The following is an 11,579-nucleotide window of genomic DNA, read 5'->3' as shown; positions in this document are numbered from 1 at the left end:
TATTTACCCAATTTCCACCCATATGACAGCACTTTTAATGAGCAATGACAGTACAGGAATTTAACTACTAAAACGCATATCAACAGAAGACCATTATATTGACTACTTTTTTGTTCTGGCTCCCACCTGCGGGCCACATGTTGAGCCCCACGTAAATCCAAACCGCAGTGCGGGCCGCAAACGGGCTGTGGGCCGCATGCAGCCCACGGGCCACGTGTTGAGTAGCCCTGGTCTACAGCCTTCCTAATAATCTATTCAAATAGTCAATTATCCCTATAGTTGGAAAGTTTTTTCTAATATCTAACCAGAGTTACAAAAGACAAGGGAGAACAAGGTATCAAGATGATTTCATAGTAGATAGTGTTAAAGATGGTTGGGAGGTTAAGAAGAATGAGGTGGGAAGAGTTTGTTAGAAAGTTTGGTGAGAGCAGTTTCAGTGGAGGTGGAAGCTGGATTGGAGAGGGTCCAGGATGGAATTGGAGGAAAGGAACTCCACAGAGCAAAGATTAGATGGAGATGGGGCAAAAGTTGAAGAGGCAAATTGGGTAAAGGGTGGGTTGTTTTAAGATGTGATTAAAGCATAGTTGTTTTATGAGGGCAAAGAGCCAGAGAAGAGAGAGATTAAAGAGAAGAGTAAAGGAGGGTATGAGAGTGGTTGTGAAGGACATCAAGCAGATGGGACAGGGTCATAGAGGGCAAGTGGAAGAGTTAAAAGAGGAAAGTATTTGAAAAAATTGTGTCTGGGACAAGGAAGCAGGAGAGAGTTGAAGGAAAAAAGAAGACAAGCCAAATGGAAGGGGAAGGTCACATCACAGTGTGTTAATTTTCTTTTGGAAGAAATTGGAAAGAACGACAATTGAAATCTTACATCTGTTCAAAGTAGGTATAAATGCTACCATCAATGTGAGCATAGAATTCTGATTTTGTAAAACTTTGCATTCCTTTTACATAGGTGTGAATTGGCAACATGCAAAGCAGAGGAGAATCAGGTCCAGTAACTTCATTAACCCACTAAACTTACCTGACATGGGGGCAAAAGACATGCTAGAACCATAAATCCTGTCATTTTTACAACCTTTCACCCATATCCATCAGCAGGAAAAGACAGACTGATTAAATGAAACTAATCCCTGAAGAAAAAAGTGGAATTATTGTTATATGGAATAACATATAGTCTCCATGCAGGGTAACCACAGATTTTAAATAATATAATAAAAAACCCACTCCTGAATGGAACTGTCCAGGAGTCATACCTGAGTCAGTTATGAAAGCAACAAAGTACTCATCACATTTATAAATATTCTATATTTATCTGTAGGGCTCAAGGTTCATAATAATGGAAAGTGATCTCATACGGATGCCAGTATTTACAATATTCATCTTTCACAAATGCCAGTGAAGGGGTGATGAGGTGGTCTATGATTATGTCAGGATTAAGAGCTACAAGTATTAATAATCCCACTCCCACTCAGTGTTCCTAAACAGTCCCAGCAAATCCATTTTTCCATTTTCCTTAACCGATTGCATTTAATCCTGCATTAGGAATTAAATGTCTCAATAAAACTGGGTCAAATATACAATCTATTTTTTCCTACAATAATGTAATGCTTTGAGAAGTACAATTTTACATATTTCAATTATTCTACACCCTAATCAAAGATATGGAAAAAAGGGAATTAGGCTTTTAAAAGTCACTGTATATTATATCTCCATTGAAAAACAAAACCAAGACCTATAATTGAAAGTTGTTTATTTTCCAGCTTGTTCATATGGTCTTGTTCTTCGAGAATGCAGTATTTGTATGGCTAAGTCTTCTTCATTATCTCACAAGCTATTTTTCCATTTAATTGACTTTAAATAGTTGAATATTACAATGTACGCCCCCAAACAATGTTATTTGAGGCATTTTGCATTAAAATTCCTAAAGGAAGCAACTGCTTTGGCTACAAAGCTTCTTCTAGCATTAATAAGAAAAAACAGCACAAATTTTAAACTGGCAAGCATTCTGAGTGGAGTGGGAATTATATCTAGGTGTCAAGAAGTAAAATAATTTTCTGGAATCATCAAAAAGCTTCAGCATGGTTATAAAACTCCTTCCTTTGAAAGCAGTCTAGTCCAATCTATAATTAGACTACAGTGTGATACAAATGCTGAGTGACAATACATAAAACAAAAAGCTTTTGAAAACTAGTGAAAAACAGTGCACTTAAAAAGCCAGTAGCTTTATGCTAAATATGCACTTAATATGCCTTCAATTTCATGTTTACTGCACACTGCAGCACAAAAATGTTTGTTAAACTTCACGTTAGTACTGCAAAATGCTTTTTAAAAAATTCTCATGTTTTTGGTGAAATTGTTGATACAAGAAAAGGGAATACAATTATTTTCTCAGCTTTGTGGTTACAAAGTTAATGTTTCTTACCATCACCATTTTTAAACAATAAAAAATAAAATAAAATAAAATAAAATAAAATAAAATAAAATAAAATAAAATAAAATAGGGAAAGTTTCAGGTTTAATGCTGTCAGCCAAAGAGAACCTAAAATTCATTAACCCTAATATATTTTCTTCCATTTTTTAAATATCCATCTGCTATTGTAATAGACTTAGATCAGTAGTTTGCAACCTGTTTTCATTTGCAGACCTATACAAGTTTTCAAATGGAGGGTCACACTAGGGATGTGAAAGGTTAACTCATAAGAATCACCCTTAATGTGTGATGCTTACTGGTTCTGGTTAACCCATGGGGGCTGGAGCAACTTTCCAACCACCGTGGGCAGGGGGATGCTCCAGTCCCGCAGGGCCTGATGCAGACAGGGATGCTCGCAGCCTGTCTGCAAAGGTCGCACCGCAAGCAGGGGCTGCTTCAGCCACACCCCCAGGTCCCCTCCCTTTTAATTGGTTAACCAGTTAAACATCCTGTTTAAACAGTGAAACAGGATTTTACATCCTTAGTGCATACCCCACTGGAAGTCTCAATCTGCAACCCCCCAGCAGTCTGCAGACAACAGGTAGAGACCATTTGATAGAATCTTTAATCAATACTGATCTTGTTAAACTGGGGTTTCAAAATATATATTATTTATCAGACTTACCTGGCATTGCCCAGGTTCCTCAGGGCAGGGCTTTGGGAATGGTGGGACTGCCAGAGGCTAGGAACCAGAGCTATGGCCTGCTCTCTCTGGCCATCCCCCCAGCCCAACTGGGACCTGTTCCCCCTCTCACCCATTCCCTCCAGCCCACCTGGGGTCTGTTCTTCCCTCCCAGCCATCCACTCAGATGTTTGGGGCCTGTTCTTTCCCTCCTGGTATCCCACCCATCAACCAGGGGCCTATTCTTCTCCCCTCCCCCTGGTGTTGTGGCCAAGGGCCAGGAGGATGGGAAATGGTTCAGGGCAGAGGGGCTACTTACTGGTGTGCTGGCAGGCAAGATGATGGAGCCCCAGCCCTGCTGGTCAGTCCCTTGGTGGTACAGCTGTCCCCCAGTAGATATTCTGCAGGACAGCTCTCCCTTGTGAGCTTGCTGCCCCCAGTGGACACTCTCATATCACATCCCTCAGAACAAGAGTCCCTCCCTTGGCATTTTAGGGAAAACTGTCCTTTTCTTGGGGCTTCCAGTTCTCCTGGCACAACCAAACTTCAACTTTGCTTTAAATTAGGAAACGAGGAAGCTGCATACCAAATTGGATGGCCCTAACTCTTACTGTTCACAAGTTCTTGAAAAAACAGACTCACAGATGGATGCTCTCTAAAATTACATATATCATGTTAATCCTTGTAACTGTTATAGGCACCTACAGAAACCATTGCAGTCAAAAGGCATGAGTACTTACATTATTATGAAGCTTATGTCTAGTTTACAATAGATTGTTTTGGGAAATATCTCACTATTGCACTTCCACTTGTGGTAGCAATAGTTGGAGTGCTAGTTCAGAGAATACTCAGGTATGTCAGCAATTTTACCTCTGCATCATCAAGACTTGCTCTGAGCTAGTTTAGATGATATAATAGTAAAAATGCCATTAACACCACCAATATAGGTGTACTGGTAATACAACTCACAGCCCGTGGGCCATCTACAGCCTGAGCAGTTCCACAATCCAGTCTGTGTGACTGCCACCATGAGTCCCTGTGGCAAGCGGGTGGGGCTGGGGGGGGTACATAACCTTCCCCCTAGCTGAGCAACTGTTCCTCTCATCCTGCCTCTTCCAAACCCTGTGCTTCACATTCTCCCCCACATTGCACTCCTTCCCTCAAACTCCCTCCTCCCAGGGACACAACCTTTGGGATTATTGGGATGCCTGGCATGGGGTGACAAAGGGGGATGGCCCCCTTGCACTCACTGCAGCAGCAGGAGTCGTGGGAAAGTGGAGTGATACAGCAGCCTCTATTCCACTCTGCCACCATCTCTCCAGCTAGCCCAGTCTCTCTACTTTACTAAACTCCACTAAATTGCCCAGAGGCAGCAGGTGGGCAGGTAAGGTTAGGAGGTGCATGGAGACAACCCCCACTGGCATTGGCCCTAACGTAAATTGAATTTGAGACCCCTGCTTTAAGCCTTAGGCCTCATTCTCCTCTCTAATGGATGACTTAATGTAGGGAACAGGTTATCCACCTTTCACCTACTATAGAGTTTTTACACCTGCTGCTGAAGCATATTGCACTGGCCACTGCTAGACCTCAGGTTTGATATTATGTGGTAATTCCTACGTTTCAGTGTATTTAGCTTGCATGCTGTCTTCTATTATCTTTGTATAGCACCTAGCGCAATGAAGCCCACATTTTGATCAGAGTCTAGGTACTCCCTGTAATACAAATAAACAGAATACCACTGCAACTATTTTTAATTAGCTTTATTTTTTCCAGGTTTTCTGAATCCGATATTTTAAAAAGTTAATTTGGTGGTTAAGAGAGGGACTACTAACAGCTCTCAGGAAGCACTAGCACAAATTTCTTTTCAATAAACATCCATTAAAGTTCAACTATGAACTAGAGAGACCTGAGAAGTCAAGTCAAGAACTAATGGGCATGAATACTAAGCTTTTTACTTAGAATTGTCGTAAGGTGGCCACTCAATGGAAAGATGGGGCAATTCAGCAATAATTTTTTTACAGAACACCACTGCTTATTTTGAACAAGTTACTGAGAAGAAAAATGCTTTTTTTACACTTGAAGAACCCAGGTTCTCTGTGCCATTTCAGCCCAAATGGATTTTAAAACTGTCAAATTGCATCTGATGTCAGCTTAGAGTTTTACATAATAACACCCCATTTCTTACACATACTTTAGCAGCTGCCATGGACATAACTTCACCTACTCTAATTCCACGTTGACTCTCTCCTTTCAGAGAAGTTAACCCTTATGGTATGTCTCCAAGCCCGCCTGAAACAATTTAAAAGCATCATCAGATTTAGTGGGACAAGTGATTTTTAAAGAAAAGATGCCATTTCTGCAAAAGCTACTCTCGAAAACTTTTATTTAACATTCCTTTATCAATAAATTAACCAAAGCCAAGATACCCAAAAGTCACATAGACCAGAGAGATACAGAAGAAGATATTTAGATTGAGAGGCTTTTCCTTCACTTCTAAATCACAATGAGGCCTTTCCCATTTTGAACTGTGACAGAAAACAACAGCTGACAAACAAGTCTGGAACAGATGCCAGTTGTCTTTCATTTGTTTTAGAATTCAATCAGCAGTGGTTCTGTAGCACTGTTTTTAAAGGCAGGGTATCTATATGCTAATTTGGATTTCACATCGTTCAGTACTGTTTCAAGAACTAATTAACATCTTTAATACAAAAGTTATTTTAGTTCAGGGCTCTGGACTTTATATAAACACTTAGATTTTATATGTATTTTAGTTTGCTTTAAAAAACCTATATCCCCTAATATTCCATTTAGAAGAAGCCATAGACATTCTTCCAAGACTATTTGCAAACTCTAGAGACATTGAGTAGCAGAGGATAATGTAAATTTAGACAGAGTACTTCTTTAAATTGCTGGCTAAAAAGGAATTTCAATTAAAATATAACATAATTATGAATTGTTTTGAAGATGTCTAAGTTGCTTATATAAATGGATTTGATTACAATATATAGATAATTTGTGGCATAGAACATGGTGTTGCAATGTTCATTACAGTACTGTATTTTAAGCACAAATTAGATTCTAATATTAGCTAGGCTCCATGCACAAGATTTAAGAAATCAACAAAGATCGTTGTAGACAACTCCCATGTAGATTAGGTTTTTTTCCAACTTCAGTGAAAGATACTTGAGTGTTTTGTAGTACAAAAAATTAAATTCATTAACTCATTTAACAAGTCAACGGTCAGCATGCTTTGTTAAACTGCACTGTAGTAGAATTTAGCATACATGAAATGTGTAAGTTATAGGGTCAGCTGGAAAGCTGACAAAGTTTTAAAGTTGTACAGTACAGAAGATCCAGACTACAGCATTGCTTGGTTATTCAGTTTACAAAGGTGTTTGCCATTATTTGTTCTGCTTTTGAGACTGAAAATAAATACTCAACATTTAAAAATTCTGACTTTTTAAAATAAGGTAATGATAAAAGTATTTCTTCTAGTAGCATGTACATTTTAGCTGTGATTGGCTGCCTAACAAAGTTCCTTTGAGCATACCAGTAAAATCATGTCTAGTTTTGCCATTTGTGGATAACGATGACAAGATCCAAAAGCATGCGTTAGCCATAAATAGCTCTGGCTAAGGGAGGATTGCTCACACTGAGCAGATCAAATTCTCTATAAGGAGAGCAGTATTTGGCTTTTTGCCAAATCATGTTCCTGACGCAAGATTTAGTAGTGGAAAACACTTTCCAGTTCTTTTTGCACAGAAGTTAACAAGTAGAACCATTCATTTGGGATATTTCTTTCACAGAGACAGTTTTCCTGCACCATTTTCAGAATCAAAGATTTAACTATTTAAATGCTGTAATTCACTTCTGTGAAGGTAAGGTCTCCCTGCCATTACACATCAGATTGGAAACAATTTTAACAACCGCATGTTTCTAGCATGTAGAACTGTAGGAGAATTCAGGTAAATAAACACACTGCATGGATAACAAAGTCCTATATTGTAAACTTCAGACACAAATGAGATATGGATCAAACACTCCCTAACAATGGCAGCTTGTTTATTAAATAGTTATAAACTTGGATAAGGTCCTTTATCCAATAGGACACAACAGTTAAATTACTGTAAAGCAATGTCTACATTATGACTAGGGCAGAAAAACTGTTACTGAAGCTAAGATTAATGATTGTTTACCTTTACAATACTTTCCACAGAAGTTAAGTTATTCAAAATATGCTTAATTTAAACATACTTCAAACTACATTTTCCAATGAAAACAAGGCAACATTCTGTAATAAGCCACAAGTTTTATTGCAACGTGGCCATTTTTTTTATATCTCAAAAACAGTGTTCCATTTAAGGCTCTTTTTTTACACAGTAACTGCCATCATGACTGATGTTTTACAAAACAACTTTAGTGTTCCAAGACTGACGTGCTAAACATAACTCCTACTCCTGTTCAGTAGCATACATTCAACGGAAAACAAAAGGCATCAGAACAGTTATTTCATTTATAAAGATATGCATGTAACAGGAATGAAAACCGAGGTACTACAACCAGTTGATGACACAGGTACAAGCAACTTAATTGGCATTTCTTGGGGGGAGGGGGGAAAAATATTACAAAAAAAGTGCTTTAAATGCATAGTGTTGTGTGCTGCCATGTCACAAAAATAGGCTTGTCAAGGCAGGTGAGGTGTATGAATGCACAAGAGCCTCATGGAACTGCAATCAAGTGCAACTGTAAGTAATACTGAATAGAGTCTACCATCTGACCAGTGGACAATACTTTCAAGGCATTTAATTAGCTTACCCTTTGCTGTTTGCTAGACTATTCACATTAACTATCACATTCATTGGACAAGTTGCAAGGAATGCACGCAATGTCAGTTTTGGCTAAGAGTGTGACATGAAGGCATTCCTTGGGGTCTATATAAAACTACCAGGATTAAAGAATCTAATGGCAATCACTGGTAGACAGTTTAATTTAATGACATCTCCTTCAGGTCTGTAGAAAGGTGAATTTTTTTTTGGAGGGGGTGGGGGGAGGAACAGGAGTTATACTATTCCAATTGAACGAGCTGCAAAAATGGAAGCTCCTTAGATCCAAGATGGCACTTGTCTGTCTTTCTATAAGGGTTTTCCTTCAAGTGAAACTACCACATTGCCTCCCAATTTCTCTCCAAGCGTTGAACGGTCCTTAATATCGTCCAAACCATTTACTTGCCACTCATGTTTAATACCTGAAAGACAAATGAATACAAATACATTTGTTCAGGTCCTCAACATTAAGAACTACAATTGCTTTGTGGAATATCAGATGCCTGTACCTGTAAATTTTTTTTTAATGGCATCTTTAGAGCTTGCGTAGATCATCTTGCTTTTTAAAGGTGCACTTTCTGGAGCCCTGTAAAGGTAAAAAGTAATTATTCAACACACTGATATTAGAAGGAAAAAGTAAAGAATTTTCAATTTTAATAGCAAGCTGGTTTCACACACCAGAATATAAATACCAGGTCTTCTTTCTTAGACTCCTTTGTCTCATATGTGGCATCATACAAAGCATATCGGCAATCATTTAAAGGTAACAACTTCACAAAGGATGTGTAGGGGTCCTCCACAGTATCACCAATATCACCAACTAATATCTGCTTTGCTTCCTCTACAATTATCTGTTTTTTGTCATCACTTAAGCAGAAAAGAACTGCTTTCTTTCTTTTTTTAATCTCTTCTGAGGTTGAAGATTTCCTTACTTTCATGTCATTAAAAACCTTTATAACTTCATCATTCACTGCCACTCCAGAAGCCTGTAAACGAGATGAAGGAAATAATTACTTAAATGAAAAAAAGACTAACATTGACTAGAGGGACGATAATAGAGGATACTACAGAAAAATCTACAAAAAATAAAAAAATTTACACTAAAACTGAACACTCTAGAAACTTAAACTATGTAAGTGGGGTTGTACCCAAGCAAAAACACTGTCCAAAATTTGTCCCTAATTTATTCATTTTTAAAATCTCAGCATCGTCTCCTTTTGAGATATCAGTTCTAACTAACTGGATTATCCCAGCACATATAAATTAGTTTATCATATATTTGGCTCAGCCAAGGGTGGCTTTTTCCTTTGTTTGATGGGTTTTTTTTAGTTGGAACAAATATAATACCAGCAATTCATATCCAGTACTGTCATGATTCTAGTTTTGTTGAGTGATGCAAGGCTCTAGAAGCAGTAGAAATGCCTTCTGACTTGTGTTAACTTCAGTGTTGTTTTTAAAACGCCTTGATTTTACTTACTGCTGATTAGTTTAAAAAAATGTTATTGCAGTTTCTACATAAGGAAAACACAACATGTACAACATACTACAGTACTTCCAAACCATTCAGAACCCTAACCTAAAATAAGGACAACAACAGAAAGCTGATCGCAAACTCAGAAAAATTTAGCTTGTAATTTGCAAGATAGCTAAAGGCATCCATATGGCCCTTGGTTTCCATTCACTACATTCTTTATTTAAACACACCAGTTTCCAAAGTACATAATTGTGTTTACAACCCTGGCTCTTTTGGAATAGAATCTGTACCTTTTCCTTAGTTTAACTATAGAAAACACATTTTGTTTGAAGACATGAATGCTCTCCTAGCCCATTTCCACTATTCACTCTGATTTCCTTGCAGAATTCCTCTTACCCGAAAGCTGGTTATGTAAACCTTTAAAAAAGCGTCAGAGTAACTGCGGGTGCACTGACAGCTCAAGACGGCTCCTCTCCATTCCCTACCGAAAGGGGAGACAGACAATGCGGCTCCGCTGCCCGCTCTTCCCCTGTGGAAGGAGCGCCAGGCTCCTGCGGGAACTGCAGCTGAGTCAGGGCTGACTGCTCCTGGAACGCGCCCGACTCCCGTTAAATACGCGGTTTCTCAGCCCCCAGCCCCGCCACACGCTGTTGGGCAGCACATTCCCCGTGCGGCGGGGACGTGAAGGAGGCAGGGCCGCGGCCCGAGGCTCCGCAGCAGCAGGGTCAACGCCGCGTCCTCCCCGGAGAGCGGCGCCCTGAGCCTCCACCTCCCGCCCAATCCCGGCCGCCAGCCGCACCCAAGGGGCACATCCCGGCCCCAGCGGCCCGGGGGCTGTGCCCCGGTGAGCAGCCTCGCAGCCGCTCGCCCCGGGGGTGCGCTCCCCTCGGTGGACTCAGGCTGGGAGCAGCCCCCGGCCGGCGCCCGCAGGCAGCAGCCCCCACGGGCCGAGCCCGCAGCCCCCGCACTAAAATTAGATTAAAATGGCCGCCGGAGGCCTCGGGGCCTGAACGGCGCGTGGGTCCGCTCGGCCTCTCCCCCGCCGGGCCTCCCTCTGCGGGCGCCGGGCTGCGCGCCCTGCCCTTACCATGGTGCCGGGTCCCTGTGGCGGCGGCGGCTGCCTGCACGGCTGGGATGCAGCGAGCGCGGGGCTGGGGCGAGGCGGGCGGGGACGAGTCACATGGGCGCGGCCTTCGCCACCACGTGCCGCGGCGACCCTCCCAGCCCGCTCCGCAAGGGGGGCTGGGCCCCTACGCGCGCGGCCCGAGCCAGGGCAGCAGCGTCTCTGCCACCCCCACGCCCTGGGGCCCCTCCCTACCCGGGCCGCTAGAGGCACCCCCAGCCCAGCAGCCGGGGCAGCACCTCCACACCCAGCCTCCCGCCCGGCGTTCGCCTCCCAGGGTCCAGGCCGAGAGAGGCATCTCCACACCTCGCCCCGCTCCCCCTCCCCATAGCACTGCCTCCCCCACCAGCCAGTTCCGTGGGGGGGGGGCAGCTATCACACAGCCCTTTCCCATGTGCTCCCGCCACATCTTCCATGGGGATCGTGTCATCCCGACCCCCTTGTGGGGTATCGCTCAGCCGTGTGACTCCGCGCCGCCCGTAGACACCCTCCCCTCCCTTCCCCCGCACACGCTGCGCCGCGTTCCCCCTCAGCTGGCGGAGCCCGGGGAAAGCTGGCCCGGGGACTGCAGCAGAGCCTTGCCTGTGGCAGTGGTTTGCCGGTGAAGCCAAGGCTCAGCACGGGGCTGTGCAAACACGAACTAACCCTCAGAGCGCGCTGGCAGCGGAGCAGGTGACAGCCGTGGCCGGGCTGGAGAGGGCTTGCTGCGTTTCTCCCCCCCGCGGTGCTGTTGGAGCTCAGGCCCCATCGTTAGCTGGAAGTTCTGCGTAAAGCCGGTTGGACATCTTTGATGAAAACGGAAATTAACTTTGAAGGGTTTTTTCATTCTTTTGTTCAATTGGGTTCCCGCTACCCCTCTGGGCAGTTGCGAGTAACCCCTGTGGAGTGACTGGAAAGTCCTAGCTCCTGTCCTTGTGGCTGTTACTAGTTAAAGCTAAAAGGAGTGTTGCACCGTTGGATTTTTAATTCCTAACAACACTTAAGGACAAGATTTGCCTAATAGTAGGGAAATACCAGGAGTTTGGACGACTAAGAGGACAACACGCAGTAGTGTATACGGTCTAGCT

At 42.5% G+C, this 11,579-nt stretch overlaps 1 protein-coding gene across 2 annotated transcripts; it reads right to left on the bottom strand.

The window, feature by feature from the left end:
* Positions 1-5,458: 5,458 nt before the first annotated feature.
* CFL2 (cofilin 2) lies at positions 5,459-10,752 on the bottom strand. 2 transcript variants are annotated; one of them, XM_006117673.4, is made up of 4 exons: positions 10,477-10,752; positions 8,594-8,901; positions 8,425-8,501; positions 5,459-8,337 (listed from the first exon to the last, which is right to left on the bottom strand). In XM_006117673.4, the coding sequence occupies exons 1-4, from the start codon at positions 10,477-10,479 to the stop codon at positions 8,225-8,227; spliced, it is 501 nt and encodes a 166-aa protein (XP_006117735.1). In that variant the 5' UTR covers positions 10,480-10,752; the 3' UTR covers positions 5,459-8,224. The 2 variants fall into 2 exon arrangements, with proteins under 2 accessions (XP_006117735.1, XP_006117736.1); XM_006117674.4 differs by lacking the exon at positions 10,477-10,752 and adding an exon at positions 9,786-10,253.
* Between the last annotated feature and the right edge of the window lie 827 nt (positions 10,753-11,579).

The sequence above is a fragment of the Pelodiscus sinensis genome, chromosome 4 (assembly GCF_049634645.1).
Source record: "Pelodiscus sinensis isolate JC-2024 chromosome 4, ASM4963464v1, whole genome shotgun sequence".
NCBI classification, from domain to species: Eukaryota; Metazoa; Chordata; order Testudines; family Trionychidae; genus Pelodiscus; species Pelodiscus sinensis.
This window is presented reverse-complemented; position numbering and strand designations above follow the sequence as displayed.

What these genes read in the sequence shown, in the direction of transcription:
- CFL2 (XM_006117673.4), bottom strand. An exon ending in GACCTGGTATTTATATTCTG is followed by an intron (nt 8,502 to 8,593) that starts GTGTGTGAAACC and finishes TTACCTTTACAG; the next exon opens with GGCTCCAGAAAGTGCACCTT. An exon ending in CATTAAAAAAAAATTTACAG is followed by an intron (nt 8,338 to 8,424) that starts GTACAGGCATCT and finishes TTTGTCTTTCAG; the next exon opens with GTATTAAACATGAGTGGCAA.